General features: G+C 38.1%; 1 protein-coding gene across 1 annotated transcript in view; it reads right to left on the bottom strand.

Annotated features, from left to right (window-relative positions):
• The window catches only part of odad2 (outer dynein arm docking complex subunit 2), a 52,502-nt gene that overhangs the window by 14,169 nt on the left and 13,528 nt on the right, over positions 1 to 24,805 (bottom strand). The window contains exons 9-16 of the mRNA XM_052570420.1: positions 23,925 to 24,065; positions 22,451 to 22,595; positions 12,197 to 12,343; positions 11,213 to 11,422; positions 10,119 to 10,352; positions 8,680 to 8,790; positions 8,362 to 8,516; positions 1,003 to 1,245 (exon numbers count right to left, since the gene is read on the bottom strand). Coding sequence (XP_052426380.1) covers positions 1,003 to 1,245; positions 8,362 to 8,516; positions 8,680 to 8,790; positions 10,119 to 10,352; positions 11,213 to 11,422; positions 12,197 to 12,343; positions 22,451 to 22,595; positions 23,925 to 24,065 — 1,386 coding nt within the window. The remainder of the gene's footprint in view (positions 1 to 1,002; positions 1,246 to 8,361; positions 8,517 to 8,679; positions 8,791 to 10,118; positions 10,353 to 11,212; positions 11,423 to 12,196; positions 12,344 to 22,450; positions 22,596 to 23,924; positions 24,066 to 24,805) is intronic.

The raw sequence follows: 24,805 nt of genomic DNA, 5'->3' as shown, positions 1-24,805 counted from the left end.
AAGGCTGTGTGAGCTTGGGTGCCAAAGAGAGGGGAACAAAACGCTCTTCATTTGTGTCCAGCATTAATTAAGAAGGGGACTGCAGTCTATAACAGTCTTGTAAAAGCAATGAGAGTCAGATGTGTTAAATATACAGAGAAACCGATACCCCAATCTCTGTGAATCTGTGAATTACATGGCAAAATATATATTAAAGGCAATGATACTTGTTTTGCTGTTTGTTAACCATATGTCACGACTAGGGCAGGTTATTGACACAGATTTCTGGATTTAATACCCAACATTAGACTACACTGGTCACGTTATTCATTTGTTTTTGCATGCAGTGTGTGAGAGCACCCTAAAAGATGTTTCTTCCTATTATTTCACGAGTTCACAGTGTTTTTATTGCACGACACTCAATACAGACCATAATCTAGAAGAGTAAGCTGAAAAAGACATTCTGTGTACTCATCTGTGCTTATGCTCGCCTGCCTGTTTCTGTTTAGCAAGTCCAATGGCCGTTGTCAGAAGTGCTTTACAGCTTATACAAACTGACCGCATTGAGACAATAAAAGGCCTCCACCCTGGCCGCAGCTATGAGTCTCACAGCAGGTAGAGTAAACACAGATCTCCGAGGCCTGTAATTACAGAACCAGGGCTGAGGGCTCTTGCCCTGCATGTGCAGAGCACGGAGACTGGTCAAGTGGCACAACCCAGGGCCCGTTGGATCCGCCGCAGAAGCGGTGAACATGGAATCTTTTACAAAGAATAAGAACAATGCCTTATCATCCTAAACCAAGCCAACGGTAACAGTGAGAGGGATTAAAAGGCCAAGGTTGGATACTACGAGCATTGTCAGCTGCTGGATTGTTTCTGGACAACTGTTTTGGATCCAGGTTGATTGGGTAATAGAAAAACAGTGAGCACAGGGAAATGTGCTATAGTAATACAGTGCAGAGTGTTAGTATTTGATTAGTAAAGGACACATTTAAAAATGTTGTTGTAAGAGGTAAGACTTACGCCATGTTCTCAGGGTCAGTGGCACAGGCTCCCACAGCCTTTGTGACGTTGCCCAGAAGGGCCTGGTTGGTGCCGGTGAGTAAGCTGACCAAAGGCTGGATACCACCGCTTTTTCGGATAGTGGCAAGATTATCCGATATTTGGGCACATTCTCCCAAAGCTCCCACTACATTAACAAGTACCTCTTCAGGTTGGTCTTTGAGCAGACCTACGAGAATTTCTAGTGCCTTATACTCTTGAAACCTGTGAGAAAGAAATAGAGCAAAAAATTATTAATCATATGCAAATCCAAAGCATTTTCAATGTCATCACTTCTTATCTCCAAGAAACCTACCATTTCCTGTTGCTTTCACACAACAAGCATTTATGGTGCACTCTTTTTTTTTTTTTTTTTTTACTTGGGCACATTTCCTAAGTAAGCACACTTACTTGTACTTTAAAAAAAAAATTAATCACAGCTGTTGTAAGCTGTATAAAATGTTGTAATGAATAGTGAGATTTTCCCGTGTGTTTAAATGTGGTAGCTGATGGGATAATGGGAAATCCATGGGAATTTCATGAAAGAGAGCAAGTTGTGTCAATATTGCTCTGAAGGAACCTTCTTCAATGGACACAAAAACATGAAATGGTTTGTTTATAATTAGATGAAGCATTTTTTCCATCATGCAATGGATTATAAAAACATGAAGACTCAAAACCCTAAATAGCAACAGGAAGCATTCGTATGGGTTGTGGATATCTTGAAGGAGAATAAATCCGGTGATGCTTTATCACCGCAACATTTCCCACACTGTGCTCAATATGCATTTATGCTCAATGACCACATTTTCTGGTTTGGAGCAAGACAACAAGAGCTTTTGGTGCGATTCTGGATTTGTTTGCCAAGTAGTGGTGAACTACAGTAAACATTTAAAAGGCATATAATGTGGTTGAAGGGAGCCTCAACTAATCTCTAATGTAAGGTTAAGCTATATGGCTGTTTTTATTCACGGTTACGGTTTCTGGCTAAGGAGTCCTGAAGACCATTGAGTGTCCAATGTCACTTGGTTATAGTCAAAGTAAACCAAATATTTTCTTGCAAGTAAAACAGAAAAAAAAATAAAAATCTGCCAAAATTAGCACAGTATAAAAGTCAGAAAAAAGGTCAGGCCTACACTTATACATAGCATGTAAAACAGAGATGCCATCAGTGAAGTGTTGTTATCAGCATGCTACATTAAAGTTGTGGAGCAATTACAGTACATGTTACCTCTGATTAATGGACTGTGGGTGATGTCTATTTTTGTAAAGCCAACATCAACCTGCCAAAATAATCATGCCAAGAGAAACAACATGAAACAGCACCGGTCAATCGCTACCACCAAAAAAATATATTAAAAAAGGTTACAAAGTGAGCATGCAACGTTTTAGAGCTCCTAACTGCATCCTAAAGACTCCAAGATTTCTTAGATTTCTTGACCAAAAAAAAAATAGTATTTCTCTGTCGCAACAGCAAAGGACAGTAATTTCAAAATTAAGCAATTATGGACTTTGATGGCTCTGCCTTGGGAAAATAAGGGAAATCAGTAGTGATGCACATTTTTATTTATTTATTTAATTTTTCAATAAAAAATTACATTTTTGTTACTTCTTAATAAAAAAAATTTGAAACCAAGTGTTAATTTGTTTAAAATTTTGGTAATTAAATTTTGGTAACTGGGTATATGAACTCCGTATGCTGTTCAAATCATTAGAGTGAAGTAATAAGCCACCTTTCAATATTTTAGCTAAACTAATTTTACAAATTGCTGCTCCAGCATTATTTTTTGGTAACGGCAAAGTGCTGACATTGTAAAATCACTCCATTGGATGGAATTAATTAAAAGTCACTGATTCGGTCAGTGATTTCAGTCCATTAAAATTATTTTGGCCTGTTAGAATATTAATCACTAGAAATTAGTACATAATTAAGCATTTCACAAATTCTGATCTGAAAGATCATAGATGACTGTGATATTGCATTTAAAGCCCTATTTAACTGAAAAACTCCAGTGAATATAATAAAATTAAGGTTATGAGCATAATCATTATAATATTTTTCTTGTTATAATATAACAATTTTCATTTTATGCATCATTAATCAGGTAAATGGTTAACATATGCCTTTCCCAGCACACTTGTGGAGGTCTCACAACCTCTTCAGTCACTACCACCTTCTAAAAGCCCCTTCGACCCAGTCCTGAACCCCTCTTTCTGCTGGACCTACACTGTAGTGACCTCTCGTCTCATCAGCCACACAAAGACATGCTGTCTGCTGCTGGCAACACCAGGACTCTCAGAAAAATAAGGAGGAAAAGCACCTCAAAAATTATGACCACTGTAAAATACATTCTGAAATGATTTTCGCCTTAAAACGCCAGGCTTTGATTGTTTCTGAAAGGGCACAATGCGCTTACATCGAGACCAGATGGATTGGGAAAACACTCCCTGGTAAATGATCACTGACCTAGTGCTCCATTCCTTCTGCAGATTTAATTTTATATAAATGGTTGGTTTGTTTTATTCCAAATGCTGTGTTCGACCTTGATGTTGTACAAAAAAAATTGTAATAAAACCCGTCCTTTCTTCATGTCCAAGTTTGAATGAAATATTCTGCCAGTAACACAGTGGTTTTCTTATACAGCTGACGTCTAAAATTTTAAACTAGCCACCTGCTCAAGTGAACATAACAAGTGAGTGAGGTGCAACTCTGGTTTGGCACATCTAGCATAAAATTAATTTTTATTATGTTCTGGATAAAGATAAAGAGCTGATATAAATACAAAGACCCTATTCTGCATAAAGTATGGTGAAAAATACAAAATTGTATTATAAAAATGTTTTGTTTTGAGAACAAATAGACTCGTCTTTAACAGAATCCCAAAAAAAAGTAAAATAAAAGCTGAAAAAAAAATATCCGCCTCTGTTTTTTTTTTTTTTTTTTTTTTTTTTAATCTCTGTTTGTGTTCCACAGAGGATAGGAAGCCATATACATCTGGGACGGCAGGAGAATGGCATTTTTGATAGGAGTATCCCTTCATCCCTGGAGAAACAAAAAGAACTGTAAAATGATCTGAAACTACAGAGCCCCTAAATGGACATGGAGGTGTAAAAAAAAAAATTGGGCTGGGTGGAAAAAATTTGGGATGGGAGGAATAATTTTTTGAGTTCTCTCACAAAACTTTTGCATTCCCCCGAGAAACTCTGCATTCCCTCACAAAACTTTTGTATTTCTCGCGAAGATATTTTGCATTGTCTTGCAAAAGATATTTGCATTCTCTCGAAAAACCAGTTGAGTTCGGAGAAACACTTCCTGTTTATTTTACAGCTTGTAAGTTAGTGGTTAATATAGCTCATAAGTTCACAATGGAGCAATTAAACGAGTTTTACTTATAACTTAGACTCAAGTTCAAATACAGCCAGATTTGCTTATAGTTTAAGGCACGGTTTTAGGACATTCTAAAATGCTTAATGTGGCTTAATGTACTTTAACAGTGATATTGGTGGCTCAATTTGGTATTACTAAATACTATAGACAATTGTAATATTAACAGCCTTATTAATAGCATTATTATCAGTAAAGCAGATAGCCATGAATGCAACGTTAAGCATTGTCTCCCATAGAAAATCGTTAGGCTATAGAAAACGCTTAAGGGAAGCTAATTGACGAAGATGTATAAAACCAACATATGGTACATAGTTTATTAATAACATATAGCCTATTATGCACAGGAAAGCAGACAAGCCCAGAATAGCTATCAACAAGCTGAAACCTAATTTAAAAGAAAACTGAAACATACTGCTCTCATTCAGCACAAATCTGGCATAATTTGAAACTGCAAAGTGTTAGCAGTTTGAAGATTCAATAATATAAAAGATTATTAGATACATTTTATAAAGCAAACACTGTTACATTCTTATTTCACTCTGGAACCTACAAGAAGGCAATTTTCCCTGAATATCCAAAAGACTGCAAAGCAGTCTCATGTAGCCAGAACTTCAGACTGATGGCTGAAGGTCTGGAATCCAAGGCAGCTTTCACTGGCCAAGGCCCGCCCATGAGACTGACCAGCATGTCAAACAGCCAATCACAGTTCGTTTCGTTCATCGCCATGTTTCGAGGCGTGGAAATGTCACGACATGAACAGACCAGTGTGTGAAACTCTCGGACGTATTTGAAAGATTATATGCTGCAAACTTGAAATATTTTACATACTTTTGAAAATCCAGCATTTAGTTGATCCTGAAAAGCGCTCATCATCACAGTTGTAAACATGACTGCTTTCTTCTTTCGCGAGGGGGTTTGGCGTCATGGCATCTTTGTTTCCAGGCGGATCATTACGTCTATGCGACACACGTCTACCTGAAATCATGTATAATTCAACCAATCTGACAACGACTTTGAAACTCCTGAAGTGTTTTCACTTTTGTTTGCCATATGCATCAGACGTTTAGTCAACGGTCCATGGTTCTGTTCATATTCCAGGCTTACCCGATTTCATGTATAACTTATTAATAAACTTTGTACCGACTTTGGCCTTTTTGTACCCCTTTCTTAGTCCATTAATTAAACATTTTCTTTCTATGGGGGATACGCTTTTAATGTGCAATTTACCAGGTTACGTTCATATTCTGGGCTATTCTGCTTGTCTGTATGTGTGGCGAGTGGGACGGGGCCGAGAGGCGTGGGAACGAGGAGTGAGGCCAGGTGTAGTGATTGGAGATGAGCTACACCTGCGCCCCACCGCCAGTATCGAGTCCCACGTAGGAGATGGAAGGATATAAAACTGGAGTGACGACCGTGAAGGACGAGAGAGGACCAGGCCTGGGACATTATTTTATGGTTTGGCTTTTTATTTGTGCGCGTCAGTTCGCCGTGAGGGGCTGACGCGCTGTTTTGTGTTTATTTTTGAATTATTAAAGTATTTTGATTGTGCGCCGGTTCCCGCCTCCTTCTTCCCGATGAATATGGAGATTTGAATATTGTTACAGTATGCTTTATTGATAAGGTGTGTAATGAATTGTAAGAACTCAACTGGTTTTGTGAGGGAATGCAAATACCTTTGCGAGAGAACGCAAAAGTTTTGCGAGGGAACGCAAAAGTTTTGCGAGGGAACGCAAATATATTTGCGAGAGAACGCAAAAGTTTTGCAAGGGAATGCAACATTTCTTGAGGGAACGCAATCTTTTTGCAAGAGAATGCAAAAAATTAGAAAAAAATGTTTTCCTCCCACCCCAAATTTTTTCACACCACCATGTGCCTTTAGGGGCTCTGTAGAAAACCGTATTGTACCTCTGTATTGTTATTTTTTAGTTTAAGACTTGGACTCTACTATTCTCCAGAACGATTTTGAAAATCATTTTGATTATAGTAATCTTTTTCGGTCTGAACAAGAGTTTAGACTTCAGTAGTGTTTAAACACTTTGTTTACTAGCTTGTTTAATCTCACTTTTAAGCATAAGTTTCAATGAGGCTTCAGAGGTATTACCGTGGCCCCAAACTTAAATGTTTTCACAGCGCATTATTTTTCTTAGAGGACACTTAAGCCCCTTTCACACTGCCATTCCGGCAAATACACAGGTAAAGTGTTCCGGCAATTGTTCCCGGGTCGCTAGATTTTCCACTTTCACACTGCCAGTTATGACCCGGGATATGTGCGTGCTTTCACACACAACCCGTGAAGATCCCGTAAAGACACGTGACATCAGGGTGTGACGTGTAATGTACGAGTCGAAAACATCAGGCACATTATACTTTCACTGAAGCAAGCAGACGATCTCTGCGTCAGCATGGAAAGTGAGGAGCAAACTGATCTCTGCTTCATTACAGTTTGCACATATTTTTTAGTCGCGAACGTTGATCTTCCTTCAAAACAGTAATGTTCCGACAATATGCCGGGTCTGACGTGCAGTGTGAAAGGGGCTATATTTGGCTAATGGGACATTAAGTAAATTGAATGGCATGGGGCACATGCCTCAAGTTTTAGCAAACTAAGCCTGATGTAAATGCAGGATGAGCTTTTGTCGACCTTTGACTTATGGGGTGGAAAGAGAGCGGTAGATGCTGCTACTGGGCCATTTCAGACACAATCCTCCCTCTGAATTCCTCTTTCAATACTATTCTATTTGCAGCTGGTGTGGGGCCAGACAGTAGATCCTTCTACAGATCCTAGTCTATAACAATCCCATAAAATACTAAAAAAAATGCTCTTATCATAAACTAAAAATTTAGATTTATCAGCTCCTTGGCTACAAAGTTGTGAAAATAACACCTGGTAATTTATAGACAGGTAATGGTGGAATTAAAAAATGCATTTTTGAGCCCTGTAGAGTACATGTCCCCAAACGCATACTGCAAAGCAAAGTAATACGTGTAAATCACTTTTATATGAGAGTGCTTGTGTGACAGAACGGGCAAGCCAGATGATGATTCCAAGGTTTTTTTGTATTTATGGGGGAAAATGACTGGCTTAAAAGACATCAGCCGCCAGAAAAATTACACCAGGAAAGCCTCCAGGATGGTCATCATCTTCACTGAGCTAAGTGACGTTGGAATAAAGACCAGCGTGCTTTACATGACAAACGGTTTAAGAGTCTTCCTGATTATTACAACACGACTGTTTCAGAGAAGCATTCCGCATCTCCCACAGCCCACTTGCCACTAATAGAGCGACGGCCTCGACTAACATATCACGGGTGTCTATAAAATCAACACTTTACTTCATCTTTTGTTAGCGGTATGGGTGAAAGAACAATTCGCATTCTTTAAGCAAAAAGTCATCATGAAAGATCAGAGCTCATTCACAGAGTTTATAAAAACGTTTGCTCACTCTTCAAATAATCACTTCTGTAGCGGCAGACTCGGATGGACAATGGTTGACAGCTTTGAGCCATGGAAAATCTGAGCGTTAGAAGTGAACAAATGAGACATCTCATAAAAACGAAGGCTGCGTTTGATTGCACATCCTCTGTCTAAGAGGGGTCCTTCACTAAGTTGAAGGACCCCTTTTCATGAGTGGTGCACAATTTGACCAAATCTGGAGCCAATTACGCATCTCGCGTTGACTTGACTCCTCCTAGTCTAAACATGCCACACTGAGATCAAAATGTCTATTGACCACACAATGAACTTTTGATTTTTAGGAATGGAATGGAATGAAGACCTGTATTCTGCAAGATCAGAAAACTTCCATTTGTGATGATGTGAAATAATATCCTGTATGAAGTATTTCTTTACAACACGATGAGTAATTATGGTTGTTCCGAGAGGAAAGCTGTCATGAGCTTTCTGAAAAATGAAAGAAATGTTTGTGCAGAAGCTCTGCAGTTACAGGCACATACTTAGCTACATTTTCCAAGCTGATGGCACATTTCCAGATGGCTCCAGTTGTGGCAGCTAGTAACTGCTTGTTTTCAGCTTCGTTGAGCAACATGACCAGTGGCTTCAGTCCCTCGTACTGCCGCACCAAATCACGGGTGTGTTTATCTTCTGCACACTAACACAGGAGTGAAGGCGCACACACATACAGTACACATATTTAGGCAGCATCGAGATGTGCGCCGCACTGACAATCAGAGCCAGGGCTAAATGAGTATTTTCATTCCAAGCCCTTTTATACGGGGCCAAAGAAAAGTGTAGTTGAGTGCGTATGGCCGTACCTTAAAGATAGCGCTGGCACAGTGCATTTGGAGCTCCTGGTTGTCACAGCTGAGGTTCTTCACCAGATCCTCAATCATGCCCTCAGTCTGTATAGCAATTCTGTAGCTCTTCTGCCAACACAAACATGCAGAATGACTCTCTAAGCTGAACACCTACTGTAAAAACCACCCTGCCTTGCCAAACAACACTGCGTACAGCGGCGTAGCGCTTATTTCATCCTAGGGTTTCTTGCTTCTGGCCTCATACAGTCATTCACATCTTCAACCCAGTCCTTTAATAGAAACAATCTGCTAGTCAAAAATAAGGTTTCATGTATAACGTACTATTTTCACTCAAGTGTCCTTGTATTGAGTGGCTTTACACATAGCATTTGAAGCTTGCATTATGTTTCACAACATTTTTGTGTATGTATATATAATTTAAAGTATTTAATGCTATTTATAATAATATGGCATATAGATAATTGTTATTAAAATACATTTAGAATTAAACTACTGTACTGTTCATAAGTTAGAGGTCTGTGAGATTATTTATGTATTATTAGTGCAAGGTTGCATTCATTAGATATAAATATAAATATTATTTCAATTATTTTCTACTTTAATATTCTTTAAGATGTCATTTATTCACGTGATGGCAAAGCTGATTTTATTTAACTGAAGACTTTCCAGTCATAAGTGTCACAAGACACTCCAAAAATAATTATCATCTTGCCTTATTATCATAAGTGTTAAAAACTGCTTAATATTTTTGTCGATCATGTTTTTGTTTATTTTTAGGATTATTTGATGAATAGAAAAAAAAAAAACTTTTTAACATTCTAAATGTCTCTCCTGTCACTTTTTATTTATTTATTGTATATTTGCTGAATAACAGCAATCAATCCTTTTTAATTTTCTTCTGTTTTCCAAAGACATACTAGAATATTTTAGTCTTTTGCTAATCTGCGATCCCTGAATCCAACACAAAATCAACAAAAATGCTGCATGTTTTGCGATCCTGCATAATTCGTCATTTTACCACACAATAACCACAACCATTAAGGTCTCACACAAACTAAATGATAAATATCTAACTGAATTAGCCCTAATTTTTATCATGCATTTTGTTTGTTCTTTGTGTCATGCATGACTGATGTGCAGCGAACATCATTTATAATATGGTAAATGTAATATCCTAATTATTAAGAAAATATATATATTTCCGTAAATTACCACCACAAAATCAGTCATTTTGATTAAAAAAATAATATCCTGCAGGGACTGTCAAAATCATGTTCATGTTTAATCAAAAAGTTACTTGCCTTTTCTTAGTAATTATTTGTGAAATTTACTAGCAATTTCTGAGTAAAAATGGTTTCAAAGTGAACCCTACTAGTGTAGCTATTATAGAAAATTTCAAATAAACATTTTAAGCATCTGCTTTTGGTTCAGCAAACCTCAGAAGCGCACTCCTGCAAGGTTCCCACCACAGGGATGAGCATGTTCTTCTGTGATGACTTGAGCAGCCGAGCAAGCAGAGGGATTCCCCCGGCCCGACGGATAGACTCCTTGTTCCTGGTGCTCTTGCTGCAACTCCAAAGAGCCAGAGCCCCACAGCGCGCCACTTCCACGTCCCTCTCCTGCTCCGCACTCATAGACACCCCATTAGGCACACAGTCCAACAACTCCACCTGCCAGAAACAACTTCAGCCTTTCAAACGCACTTTCCTGTGCTTGAACTTTGAAATACTGCAATAGATTTGTCACTCTGCTTCACATGATATGATTATTATTACATTACTGTGCTTTATACTGTTTTCATTTCACTCTGCATTAAAGTAGGAGAGTCATGTCACATCGAAACGAACTTGAATGTTTTATTAATAGTGTCATGGTGTACTTTATGACATCTTCAGTGCACTTCTATCACTGAGTTTGCAGGATGTGGAACACAATCTCCTGCCCCGAAGCTGCCAACATTCATCTAAACATTCATCATCAGCCAAAGCCTGGCTGTTACTAAAGAGGGCCTGAAAATTCAGACTATGTCACACCAAAGTCTACAAATGACCACATCCTTCAAAGAGTAAATTTTATGTTTCCCCTGCCGTCAAGCCAGAAAGGCCGCTCTAACACAGCATTACACGCGCGTGCCGTTCAGAGGTGGTCTGGGTCTTTAAATGTAACTAATCTATGATAGCTACAACGAGAACGTCCGAGTCTGGCCCCGAGTAAATATACAGAGCAGAGTAACACGCGGGTCCTAATCAAACCGAGCGTCACTCTGTCAATAAACACACATGCCAGGATGAGGGGGTGCACGACATTCAATCTGTTTTTACCTGCAATGTGCTCCCTTTGATGCTGGCATAGAAAATGATCGGGAGAAACAGTCTCGAAAGAAAGAGAGCAAGTGGAGAAATAGAGCATGGTATACGTATGTACCTTTAACCTATTCTTCATCCTGCCGTCTCCTTTCCCCATGCAAGTTTTTAATCATAGTCAACCTGTTTTGACAAACACACACCGGAACAGATTTCCCGTTTCTCACCAGTCTCTTGATGCCGCCGTGTTGTCGGACCGTCCTGCGAGCCCGTCTGAACTTGGCCACATTGGCAATGGTCTCTGCGGCCAGGCCCTTCAGCTCTTTGTCAGGAGAGTCCAGGATGGACACCATGGTCTGCAAACCACCCAGATCAGCGATGGTTTGGCGAATCTGAGAGTTACAACTGATCTCCTTCAAGATCTTCAAAGAACCAATCTAACAGCAAGAGAGATTACAGTATCATTTTTTAGAATAACTGCTTTATGTATCTGTTACATGCTGCTGAATTGACTGAAATGTATGGGTTTTCATTTTTTTTTTAAATGTATGAACTTGCTGGAATTGTATGAAAGTTTCAACTTCCCTTTTACTTTACTGGTGTCATGTCAAAAAAGCAAAAATGCCAGTGGCCTCAACATTTTTTTGTTTGATATTCCTTTATAATAGTAAGTGTTACTTGTGTATGTTAAATTTTATATTAAATTCAAAGAGCTGCAGTTAGTTAGTTTTTTTTTTAAAGAAATGATAACTTGTATTCAGCAAGGACAAATTTAAAGACATGTATAATATTACTAAATATTTCTATTACAAAAAGAATTGCTGTTCCTTTCAACTTTCTATTGTTCAAGGAATCCTGAAAAAGCGTCCCCAAAAATATTAAGCAGTTTTCAACACTTATAATAATAAGACATTTTTCTCAAGCACCAAATAAGCATATTAGAGTGATTTCTGAAGGATCGTGTGATACTAATGATTCTGAAAATTCAGCTTATAATAAAGTCATTTTAAAATTGTAATAACAATTTTGCTGTTTTTATTGCATTTGGATCAATTAAATGAAGCCTCGTGAACATCAAAAATCATACCAACCACAAACTTTTGACAAGTGGTGTACACCTGTAAAAATATGAACTAAATAAATGAAAAACAGAAAAATAAAAAATTTTTAGACTCAGACGGTGACCTCTGACCCAGTCTGGATGCACTTACTTTACATCTGATGTCATCTGTGTCAAGCAGGTTGATGAGGACCTCCAGCCCCCCGACGTCTCTGATAGCCAGCTGACAGGTCTCTTGGACCAGGTTAAAGTCTCTTAAGGCGCACAACACGATCACTGTGGCTGTCTGATTAGCCCCCTGTTCACACACAAACACATGTGCAGCAGTTACATCAGCTGCTCCATCATAACCCACAGGCAGATGAACAGAAACAGTTATTGTTTTATATATTACACTCATCTGAAACTTGAAATGACACACTGACTTATGTGTTACAGACAGTGTATGCATGAGTGTGAAGGCAGATGTACACGGCCATATTTGCATCATATAATTCTTGCATATTTTGCATTAATGGTGTAATTTCTCCACGAAACTCATTTTTCGACCCATTTGACCCACATCCCAGTCTTATTTTGTTGACCACATGTTGTGTATAAGAGTTTGATATTGTGACTGTAAACAGGGGTGGGGAGAGATCCTTTGATACAGACTACTGCTGTGCTGCGGCCTGAAACCATAGACAATGACCTAAGTTAGCAATTAAAAGAAAACAAGCTCCGAAATGTTGGAGATCATAATGGATTGGCTTTAGAAAAAGCTCTGTTTTGACAGTTGCTATACACACAGTGTTTTAGGCCGGTCGGTCCTCAGAAGTTGCCTACACAGTGAGTACAACAAACCAAACATGTGGCATTTGTTGGGCCAAGCTCCTCAACAGATACGTATCGCAGACGACTGCGGTTTTGATATCATTCACGGCATGTCTTTTATCGCTGGAATGAAATAACAGAAGGGCGAGTGACAGATAAATAAAGCAGAGGATCCAGCAAAAATACTACGCTATTAATCATCTTTAATCAAGAAATGACAGCTTCTGTAGTGATTGCTGTTTGTTTAGGTCAAAACCACAGATCTAAGATCAGCTTTCCCCTAGAGAAAGCACCAGAAACTCGACTTCCACGTGTGTTTTTAATGTGATGCCTCGTTCTTCTCCTCCTTTCTTTATGGAGCGGCTCTTATGAATGCAAACAAAGACAGGCTTTTCTCTCCGAGGCTGCCGTTGGACAGTATGCTCAATGCAGTAGGTCCCAAAGAGGCATGTAAGCTGCTGTAACGCTGCTCGTGCAGCAGACCTTTGAAATGTGACACTCACGTCTAAAATTGAATAAACACTCATGATTCTTTTCCATAAAACGAGCAACAGATAAGATCCAGCGATTAGGCATTGCATATTATTTGTAATTAAAGAGCGGCGTGAGATATAATGTTATTAAAAAATAACATGGTGGCTATGTATTGCACATCAATAAAAAGTAGCACTTGGTTTAGTATGTTTTGGAAGAAGACAAAACAATAAAAATGGATTGTGAGAAGAGGAGAACATCAGATCAAAGAGATCAGAACATGATAGGACTCATGTTGAAGAATGAAGGGCAAAGCTGAAAAAAGGGGTGGGGAAATATGAAGAAACTAATAAGAGCGATGAAGGAGACAGACAGAGACAGTGATAAGAAGTGAGGAAAATAGTCAGAGAGGTGGAGACAGAAAGATACAGAAGAAGAAAGAAGCAAGAGTGAGAGGGGAAAAAAAGCACATGTGTTGTCCACATTAAGTGTCTGGACCAAATGTGAACCGAAACTAGCAGTGAATCCACTACACTTTCTATCTTGCCACTCGCGCCGTCTTCAAAGCATTTGATGGGTTAGCAATGAACCTTGTTAAAACATGGAGCTATATTTAGTACTGATACCAGGGAAAAAGAAATCCAACGTTCATATGCTTTCATTTTCTAGCGGCTTTGGTCTCGATGCGCTGTAGACATTCTTTACAAATCAGAAAACATCTGAAGGTCTTTTATAATGTCTCTGTCTTGAATCTAACGGGCCCTCACTCGCAGTCTGCGGCGTGAAGACAGATGTTCAGGACAGATGCACACGCAGATAAAAGCTGTGAACACGGATGACTGACAGGTTTATCATTTAAAAATCATTATACACCATACTCACATTAATGTTAGAGTTTGTGCTATCTCACCTCTCATATGTGACTGCAGGGATGTGCAAACTTACTTAGGGATGTTACTACACTTCCTACTGTATATATAGCAGGTCTCAGCTCCAGGCCCGGCTCCATGGTGAGCCAGGAGCTTTGCTAACCCTAGCCATGAGTTAGAACTCAAATCAGGACTCATGCGCTGTTTTCTGTGCGCAAACAACCAAAGCATGCACACAGAGAACCACAATCAGACAGTGCTCTTTTACTGTATTTAGTTTTGTTGGATCCTATCATGCTTTAATGGACACAAAATCAGTCACCTGGGTACCCATATTAGCAGGTATTTTCAAAAATAAAAAATCTTAATGAATGTAAAGAGTTGGGAGAAAATCGTATGTGTCGGCAGCTGAATATACCTTCTGTCTTATGTCATTAATGTTAATAAAAGAAAATCACTCTGCCCCAAATGACTGAATAACTTCTTGAGCTTTAATAAGGATACATCTGTATTTTCATTTAAACAATGATATTTGGTACCTGAATACCACCGTTGGACATACCTGCGAACCTAAAGCCATTTTTATTTCATTTGTATCTCTGTTCTATTGTATTTACTTATTTTTTCATTTCATTCATATTATCACACAGCTCTTTTAATAATGTTTAATTCATTGAGTTGGAATCATTAAGATTTTTCAATGTTTTTGAAGCATATTCAAATATTTTTGAAGGATCGTGTGACAATGAAGGCTAGAGTAATGGCACTTGAAAATTCTGGAAGGCTTTGCCATCACATGAACAAATTAGAATTTAAAACGTATTCATGTATAAAACAATAATTTTAAATTGTTATAATATTTCACAATATCACAGTTTTACTGTATTTTTGATCAAATACATATACAGTAGCCTTGGTGAGCATAAGAGACATTTCAATTTCAAAAACATTTAAAAATACTTAATACTTATTTCTTTGGGAACTAAAATAGAATCATTTCCACACTTCCTTCCATAAATTCAAAAGGTACTAATATGTAGCATTTAGTGGCAAATAAGGTACAAAGGTTCATCCCAGTAACATCTTTTATTTATTTAAAGTAAAGTAATTTATTATATCAAAGCTGATTGTTTATAACATCACCAAATATTATCACACAGCTCAATATATTGGATATATTAGTATATCAATCTTCACCCACATACATAAAGTGTACGCACATAAAGTGAGAAGTACTGTACATAGCAAATTTCTTGCTAGTTTACATCTTCCCAAAATGTACAATACATTATCACCCATCTATAATATGCTAAATGCAACTATAATGTATGGAGATATTAAAATATACATCAAACTTTAATGTTTTCACTTACTTTCTCTATTTGGATGATAAGAATGATAATGCTGCCCAGGTCTGCAGGCCTTATCTGACAGCTGTATTAAAATGTCTTCAGAAAAAAAGTTGGAAACGTTCATCTGCGTTCAAAAAAAAGCTTGTTGCATTGCTCTCTACAATAAATAACCAAGTCTAGTGGTATCAGAGGTAATTTACATGTCACAAGACTACCGTGCGAGCTGATAGATCGTAGTTCTGTTTGAGAGCAGAAAAGCAGGTCCCAGTGACAGCACAAGCTGTGTGTCACCATAAAAATCTATCCTGAGGAAAGAATACTTGAAATGTTTAGCAAAAAACAGTGTGGGATGAGCCAGCATTCATAAATCCTGCCCAGAGTTCAGAAAATTAGCTAATTCTCCAGAAGAGCAAATCACAAAAGGATGGGAAAACAGAGAAACAAAGCAGAAAGGAAAAAGGAGGAAAAGACAAACAGAGAATGGATCTATAAATAAAACCTAAGGAGAAAACAAAACCGTACTGATTCTCTGGAGAAAATTGAGATGACAGAAAGAAAAAACAAGTGGCAGAGTGATCAGAAGAACAAGGAGGTATGAGGAAAAGAGAATGTGAATGTTCATTCTGGCACGAGTGTTGTGTCTGATACACACATTTGAGTTAATTTATAGAGAAGCTGACTGAGGTCTGATCATTATCATTTATCCTCAATTAAACAGCCAGCTCTCCAGAGCAAGACAAAGACAGCTGTATAAATGATTTACACAGAAAGAAGCCATAGAGCCACAGAGCAGAGCCGTCTCCTTTAGATTTAAGAGCAAAGAGGTATCAGATTTAATGGACAGTATTAACTTGATGCAAAACAGCATATCCACAGCGTATTTACTAGCGCCAACTCTTGCAAGCGTATACACACACTCAAACCATTTGGATGGAATGGGTGCACTGCTGTAGATAATACAGTTTAATTTTATGTAAATTTCAACTGCTGTCTCTTATTTTTTTGTATTAATAATCAGTATTTGAGCATACTGATTTGACCATGCACATTTTATAAACCTAATTCAAAAACAATATTAATTTATTTAGGGGTAAAGCTTTTTTAATGAATCAAAGCAATCCGCGTGACTCCACTGCATCACACAGGACTGAGATGAGAGGAGCACCAGCAGCTGGATCTGACACATTCATTTTATTACTCACTGTGTCCAGTAGAGGGAGCAAGACCTCCTAACGGCCATGCGAGGGGACAAAATCTGGACATTACTCTGCTTACAAATATCAACTGTTCTACTCTGAGAGGGATTTCAACTTCTGCCACTACGCAGATGGAAAAGTGCAGCGTTTGCAGATGATTTATTCTTTAAATTAATTTCATGCTGAGGATCATTCAAAAAAAAAAAATCTCAAGTCCATTAAAGCAGATTAATTTTCTGAGTGAGTATTTCTCAATCTCCGAGAAACAGTGAGCGCTATGTTAGTGAGGCATGAGCTACTGCAGTGAGAGAGATCCAGATTTAGACATTTCCTGAGCGGACACAGACACTCTGCAATGTCTCAGTCAAATTGAGTCTGTAATATAAAATTTTAGCTAATCACATTAGATCGCAAACACTATTTCAGCATATAGCAATGCACTTCCTCACAAGCGATTAACAAGGAGCAGAACAGAGTATTTGGGAGAAGGCAGAATGAGGGAGAATGTTTCTATGCAACTTTGTTTGCCTGCCATGTTTCTCTAATTCAAGCTAATGAAGCAGTTGGGCTGAATCTAGTGAGACAAACAGCCTGTGGCCACCTCCGTTACACACTGACGCAGTTACAAAGTGTGTCTGTGAATGTGTGAATGTGCAATTATACTCATCGCTCGTTCTTTTACACATCCAGACAACGACTGAATGGAGTTTGGTGTGTGTGTAATATGTTTTGTGGTCTGAAGACATGCACGATTTCTTAATATAACACTAATACTGCCATGAACATCATGAAAAGATATAGTCACTGGTGCAAACTGCCCTCCGTACATGTGTACAGGAAGGCAAACACGAAGACATGATGTAAATGTACAGTTCAGGTAATGTACACTGCAAAAATATCCCTAGGTAAACAGCCATTAAAGCACAAGTTCGATCATTCATGCATCACCTTATAGAAATGTAATCTTCCAGAAATACAAACGCATGTCTATACCCCGGAAAAGAGCAGAAGAAAAGACAGAGGGGAGGAGAAAATCTGAACCTTCACTCCAAAAATAAAACCGATATTTAGTTTGGCACAGACTGTGTTTCGGCTTCTGATGGTAATGACATTATAAGAGCGCTACTGGACAAACCCTCATAAATAAGAACTGTGGTTTCCAGACAGATAGAATGCTGGGAAGGGCACGTTACAAACACATCCTGTCTAGAGTTGAACACAGCGCTGTGACAAACGCATCCCCAAACACCTCACACAAATCACAAAAAAACTAACTTTTCAAAACCACTTTCCAAACTATCGTTCGGTGAGAATCAAACAGGATTTTCTTATCAAGTGCTTCTTTCCCTGACGTTTGGTAGAGGATGAGCACCTCCCTCTGGGAAAAATCACATTCATTATCCTGTGTTTTACTGGGCTAAAAATATCTACCTGCGGCTGAACTTTGCTTGGCTGTTTTCTTTACATGATTTATAGCTCCCTACACTGAAGAAGATACTTTTAAAAATGTGTACACACTGTGCCCTCGGGTGTTTGACATCTGTGCCCTTTTAATATAGAGTAGGCCTATGCCTTCTATAATACTATGACTAAATTCTAAAAGGTGATAATATGCCTTTGAATTATTTTATTCTCATACGTTAATGTTAGACCAGATTTGCAAATTGAGTTATTTGTAAAAACTGTTTCATCAATTCGACCCATTTTGATTTTGAGCTGTTGTAAATAACAGTTAACCTGTAAATTTATTCTACAATTTTTTTTTTTTTTTACTTTTTCTCATTTAGGGCCATGAACATGCATGCAAAGTGAGGATACACTGACGTGTTTTGAAGAGGACACACATAAATGTTACGATTTTGATGTTCACAGGTCATTTAGAGATACCAACTCTTTTAAAGGGGGGGTGAAATGCTATTTCATGCATATTGAGTTTTTTACACTGTTAAAGAGTTGGATTCCCATGCTAAACATGGACAAAGTTTCAAAAATTAAGTTGTACGTTTGAAGGAGTATTTCTGTTCCAAAAATACTCCTTCCGGTTTGTCACAAGTTTCTGAAAGTTTTTTTTAGAGTATGGCTCTGTGTGACGTTAGATGGAGCGGAATTTCCTTATATGGGTCCTGAGGGCACTTCTCCCGGAAGAGCGCGCGCTCCCATACAGCAGAGCACTGAGAGGCTGTGCACAGACAATCACTGATCAGAGCGAGAGCGTTGCGAAATGTCACAAAAGGAGGAGTGTTTTTGGTTGCCAGGGCAAGACAACCCTGCACAGATTACCAAAGAAAAAACAGCATTAAGGGACCAGTGGATGGAGTTTATTTTTACAGAGCATCAACGGAGTTGTGCAAGTGTTTGTGTTTGTTCCCTGCATTTCGAAGATGCTTGTTTTACAAACAAGGGCCAGTTTGACGACGGATTTGCGTATCGTTTATTTCTTAAGGATGATGCAATCCCAAAGAAAATGGGTCACGATCGTGTGTTGGAACCGCACGCGGTGAGCAAAACTGCTTAAAATATCTCTGCCTCCTTGTTAGTGCGTCCGCCTCCCATCGGAGACCCGGGTTCGAGTCCCGCCTGGAGCGAGTCGTTGCTGCTGCTGCTCTCGTTCAGTTTCAGCCTCGGGATCTGATTCTGGATCATAAATAAACGGCTGAATCTGACTGTTAGCCATGGTTTATTTTGGATGATGGTTTTTTCCTCAAGGCAATGTCAGAGCCGTTAAATATGTTTTTCAACATCTCTGGGTAATGTCACAGCTTCCAAACGCTCTCGACGCAAAAGCCTACTGGCGCTCGTGATTCTTTAGCTCCGCCCACACGTCACGCCTCTAGGCGCTCGTGTTTTTCCGGGAAAAATCGGTACAGACTATCTTTCTCTTATGAATATAATAAAACTAAAGACTTTTTGGAGTTATGAAGGATGCAGTACTACTCTATAGGTACTCAAGATTAACAGGATATTGAGTGAAAACGAGCATTTCACCCCCCCTTTAAGAACAACTTAACTTGCAGTTGATTCCAATCAGTTGAAGCAGCATAACTAAATGCCAGTTTTCCCATATTTGTATGAACTTTAGGGATGCTTAAAAGATAGCAGTCTTGTGAGCTAAGCCCATAATTCTTTACACCTTTTTGAAAGATATTCTGCTTTAAGTACGAAGGAAGTAAACCTAAAATTATTTTATATATAAATAAGTACCAATGCTTAAGTCTACGGGATGCCAACAACGACCATCTAACACGAGAGTACAATAAATAATGAGTAAGAGCTTTTGAATTTGTGGTGAACCTTAATGCTCCATGATAAACTGAATCCAGCACCTGTAAGCAATGCTTGGGTGCCTGCATATAATATCACAATAATCCAACACTGACAAAAATGCAGCTTCTACAAATCTCTTCCTTGCTGCAAAGGAAAGACACTACTTGACTTCAAAAAAAGGCCCAGCTTCGACTTTAATTTTCTCGCAAGGTACTGAATTATTAGGCCCAGAAGAGAGAGAATCATCAATTAAAAATCCCAAGTATTTATACTTAGATAATATTTCAATCTCTAAACCTTGAAGAGTAGTAATTGACCGTGAGTTTGAAAGTGCAGACTTTCTTTTTGTAAACATCATGAGTTTAGATTTCTCCACATTTAAAACAAGTTTTAATTCGCTCAGTGTATGCTTAACTGCATCAAAATCAGATTGAAGATGACTCAGAGCCTGATCCAATGTTGATGCAGAGGAGTAAATCACCATATCATCTTCATATAAATGAAAACATTATTCCCAATATTATTAATATCTAAAATAAATAATAATGGCCCAAGGATCGATCCCTGTGGTACGCCGATACTCACATTCAGAGTACTAGAAGTGAGTCCCTCTATATTTGTACATTGCGATCTATCCAATAAGCAATTAACAAACCATCCAACAGTATTTACTGATAAACCTAAACTAAGTAGCCTCTACTTCAACATTTTATGAATTATGGAATCAAAAGCTTTGGATAAATCGATAAAAAGAGAAGCACTATGGTTTTTATTATCCAATTAAACCATTTAATAATTTTATAATTGCTGTACTTTTTTATTCCCAAAAACCAGATTGGAACCCCGATAAGGCATTTTTAGAATATAGAAAGTATTTTTTAATTGATCATTCACAAGTGATTCCAAAACCTTTTGACAAGACAGACAACTTTGTAATAGGCCTAGAATTATTCAATACAGTTATCCCCCCCCCCCCCCCAACATGTCTAAACAAGTTGTGTTTCAAATTTGAAGCTTATATAAAAAATTTGAGGTTCCTATGCAATTTTGTTTAGGCGTTATAGCAAAACTATCCACTGGATAGTTCAAACTCTATTTTGATGTAATTTTTCTGTCACAAATTTAAAAATTTCTCCTTAATATTACTTCTATCACAAAACCCGTATGGTATAATGTATTGTCCAATTTCTATATGGTCTTTACTAGATGAATTTTGAGGTTTTAAGCTTTCAAATGGTACATAATTTATGATGATTTCTAAAAAATGATAGGAAAAAAGGAAAAGAAATTTCAGAACTCCTATTATGATGCATATGTTTTGAGGTGTACTTTTGTCATAAATTAATTTATTACTATTCCTACATAATTTATAACAAAGAACAGTGTTAAAATATCTATTTAGGAATCTTAGACCTTTCCAACGATATACTCTATAGTTTGTCATGTTTAGATCAGGGTTTAACTGTAATATATTAGAACAGAATATAGTAATATACAAAGTAAACTTCTGTACTGTGTGACAACTACTGATATTAAAATTGTTCCGTTCAAACCTGATTCCTTCTTGTTTTTAATAATGTGATATTTATGGAATTGCATTGAATGCAGTTAGGGTCCATTTGACCCTCTCCATCAAAATCATACCCAGAAATAGAACATAATACAAGGGTCAATGCTGGTTGCAAACTACCATAAAACAGAAAAAAGACAACGACTCTGTGTAGGTAGTACTGCTGCACAAAATTCATGTCAAAGGAGACAAAAGTGAGACACCTGACTGCACCCCAAAAAATTAGCTCACCAGAGTAGACATTAGACACCCCAGACTTGACATGTCTCCAATGAGATTTTAGCCTAAAGCCAACTCAAAGCCTTCCCAAACAGAATAAAACTAGCCTAATTTCCCTCTGTCCAATCACAGTTGACAGGTTCCAAATGTGTCATCTTTCTTCAGTTGCTATTTCTTCTTTAGGTTGCCAGGTCTCCATTTTAAGTATCAATGCACATTAGTTTTCTTTGCAGTAGGCTGCAACACAATATAAAATTAGGCAGTTGCAAAAAATTGCAGTTGTATTATGAAAGTATCCCCCAAAAAATCAGGAAAACCACAACCCTGTCAACACTGTCTGCAGGAAGTGTGATTTTTTTTATGCTCTTGTTATGGTTACAAAATCTCTTTCCATCTCCCAGTGCTAATATTTTTAGTGTGATTTATTTTTATTTTTTTTCGGAAAACAAAAAATATGTTTGAATTCTACTGACAGCATCATTTTTCTATAGATAGCAAAATAATAATTAACAATATATTTTATATAATTTGTGCTAATATCATTATAGTGAAATCTCCACAGTAATTGTGTTCTGAATATCGGGCTCCATGACAGCCCTAGTGTTGACACATGTTGTTAGTGCATATAAAAGCCAATGGGTTTTTTACCTTTAAGTATTTGACTAGTTTTTGGATCTGCCAGTATTCAGGGGGCAGGTCGGTGGGGATCTCGGCACGTCTTTCAGGCTGTTCCTCGTCTTCCTCATCCTCTGATGAACTCTCACTGAAGTCGCCAGCTCCTCCTGGGCTTTTACTGCGCATACACACACATATGCACATATTAGACATATTAATATTCAAGCTGGCCCACAATTTTATGTCTTTCAGACACACACTGGGAGACGTACTCTCCCACAGAATTTTCTCAGGGTAGAAATGAGAACTATCCATACATAACAGGACATTATAGAAAAAGCCCTTTCTATAATAAATAGAGCTTAATACATCAAATCTGAGGAGAGTTGGAGCAGGTGCAAGCCAAACCACATAGCACATTCTCTCAAAGCTCTGGTAAAATCTCTCTGAATCCAATGTGGAATGAATTATTGCGCTCTGAAAGGCCTTCATGCTCAAACCCTTGGACACAACGGCCATCAAACTCAGGGGTGTATTTGAAGTGTCATCTTAAGCCATGGCATCAAATTAAACGGCAGGGGATGGAGAGAACAGAGACAATAGAGAGAGAGAGGAAGACTGGAGTGGTCATCAGTGCTCTTCTGAACTCTTTCATCACAAACTTATACACGCACAAACGCAGATGGCCGTTAAAGTGGATCAGGCTACTGAAATGAATGTATCGTCAAACGAGTCATGAAACCTGGTACACAAGGAAAAGAGGCCAGAGGGACTCAGATATGTTTTCCAGGGGATAACAGTATTGCCGGACAGATATAAGATGTAATTCCTGCCATGAAAAACAACGATAGTCACTTACTAGAAGTAAAATGGGTATACCGCAATGCAAATGATTGTAAGTGTGCTGGCTTACTGTGTTATGCATTACATTACTGATGTGTTTGTGTGTAATGAACACACAAATGATCTTTAGAAAGCTACATTTAAAACACTTCGGAGTAGGACTAGGGAAAGAGAGACTGCGGCTACACCCGGAGCTCCTTACAGGCAGGACTGTGTACTCTGGCAGTCGATGTTATGGGGACAGCTGGAGTTTTCACTCAACATTGCCAAACAGACAGAGAGGAGTCATGAGAAGGAACAGGGTTATCAGCGGCTCAGGCACAGGCCAGTTATTACAGACCGCTACTCCCAGTAGCACCAGAGAACCGTTCCGTGAGCACACCAACCTGAACGGCTGCTTCATCCGTGTCTTATTAAAGGCTATAAAACGAATACTTATCCACAGCTGAAATAATTTGCCCTGAAAGTGAGTCTTTATTTCCAATTCAGTGATTGGGTAAGTTTTTTTATGTTTGGCCGGGAGAATAAAGGGTTATTCAATTATGCGTGTTCCTGGGAGAGGGTTTTTGCGATCCTGTTTCAACGGTTAGGTTTTTACCTCAGAGAAAATACCATATGCACAATGAAAAGGCAATTTCTGGGGACTGAGATTATGGTGGCATACATTTTTTGAGAAGACTGGCTGCCCGGCAAAGACGATCCAGAAAAATTTGCTTTTTTTTTTAGTTCAGATACGGGTGACTTCGTGCCATTTTCCAAGATCTTCTTGCTTTCTCTGCTCCTTCTAGACTTCTCCTCGGCCTCGCTGGAAAAAAATAACAACAACCAGATATTGAACATGTTTAGACATTTTAAACAATCTAAATGAAATCAAAACCAACATTATCATAATATTACTTAGTGTTAATTATTACTGATTTATCTGTGCATACCAATTAGTTTTTTATTTTTTTACTTGTCATAATTGTTGAACTTGTCACTCACATTGAATGACTGTAGCATTTAGCAAATAAATACAAACCAATCCATTTCAGATGGAAAACAATCGAATCTCGGCCTACATTTGTTTCTCGTTTCTACAAGTCATTTTACTTGGATAGGAAAAAAGTGACAATTTCAAGTCAAACTTTTTTTGCCATCAATGATTTAAACTGTTTTTTGGGGTACAAAATATGTCAGGTAACTTTTCAGATTTTAAATTCACCTGTTATGATATTACATAATGTCTTTTATGATTTGTATGTCTAGTCTGATATTTTATTTGTACCACACAAGTATCACCCATGACTATGTGGATGTTCCATATACAGTGTATTAAAAAGCCACTTTACTGGTGCCTTTGTTGCATATCCATTTCATTTTTAAATGTAATTGATTTGTTTCTCCCATTAGGTAATATGTTTGTTTCAGCCTTCTGTAGATCTCTAGAGTGTGTCTAGTTCTGTGACACCTTACAGATCAAGCTTACATCATTTAAATGCAAGTTTGGTTCTGGCAGACACGGCGTAAAAAAATTTTCACATCTGGGAAATTCTTATTTCTCCA

This window comes from Carassius gibelio, chromosome B12 (genome assembly GCF_023724105.1).
Source record: "Carassius gibelio isolate Cgi1373 ecotype wild population from Czech Republic chromosome B12, carGib1.2-hapl.c, whole genome shotgun sequence".
Taxonomy (NCBI): Eukaryota; Metazoa; Chordata; class Actinopteri; order Cypriniformes; family Cyprinidae; genus Carassius; species Carassius gibelio.
The sequence above is the reverse complement of the archived record's forward strand: the minus strand, read 5'-3'. Positions and strand labels throughout refer to the sequence as shown.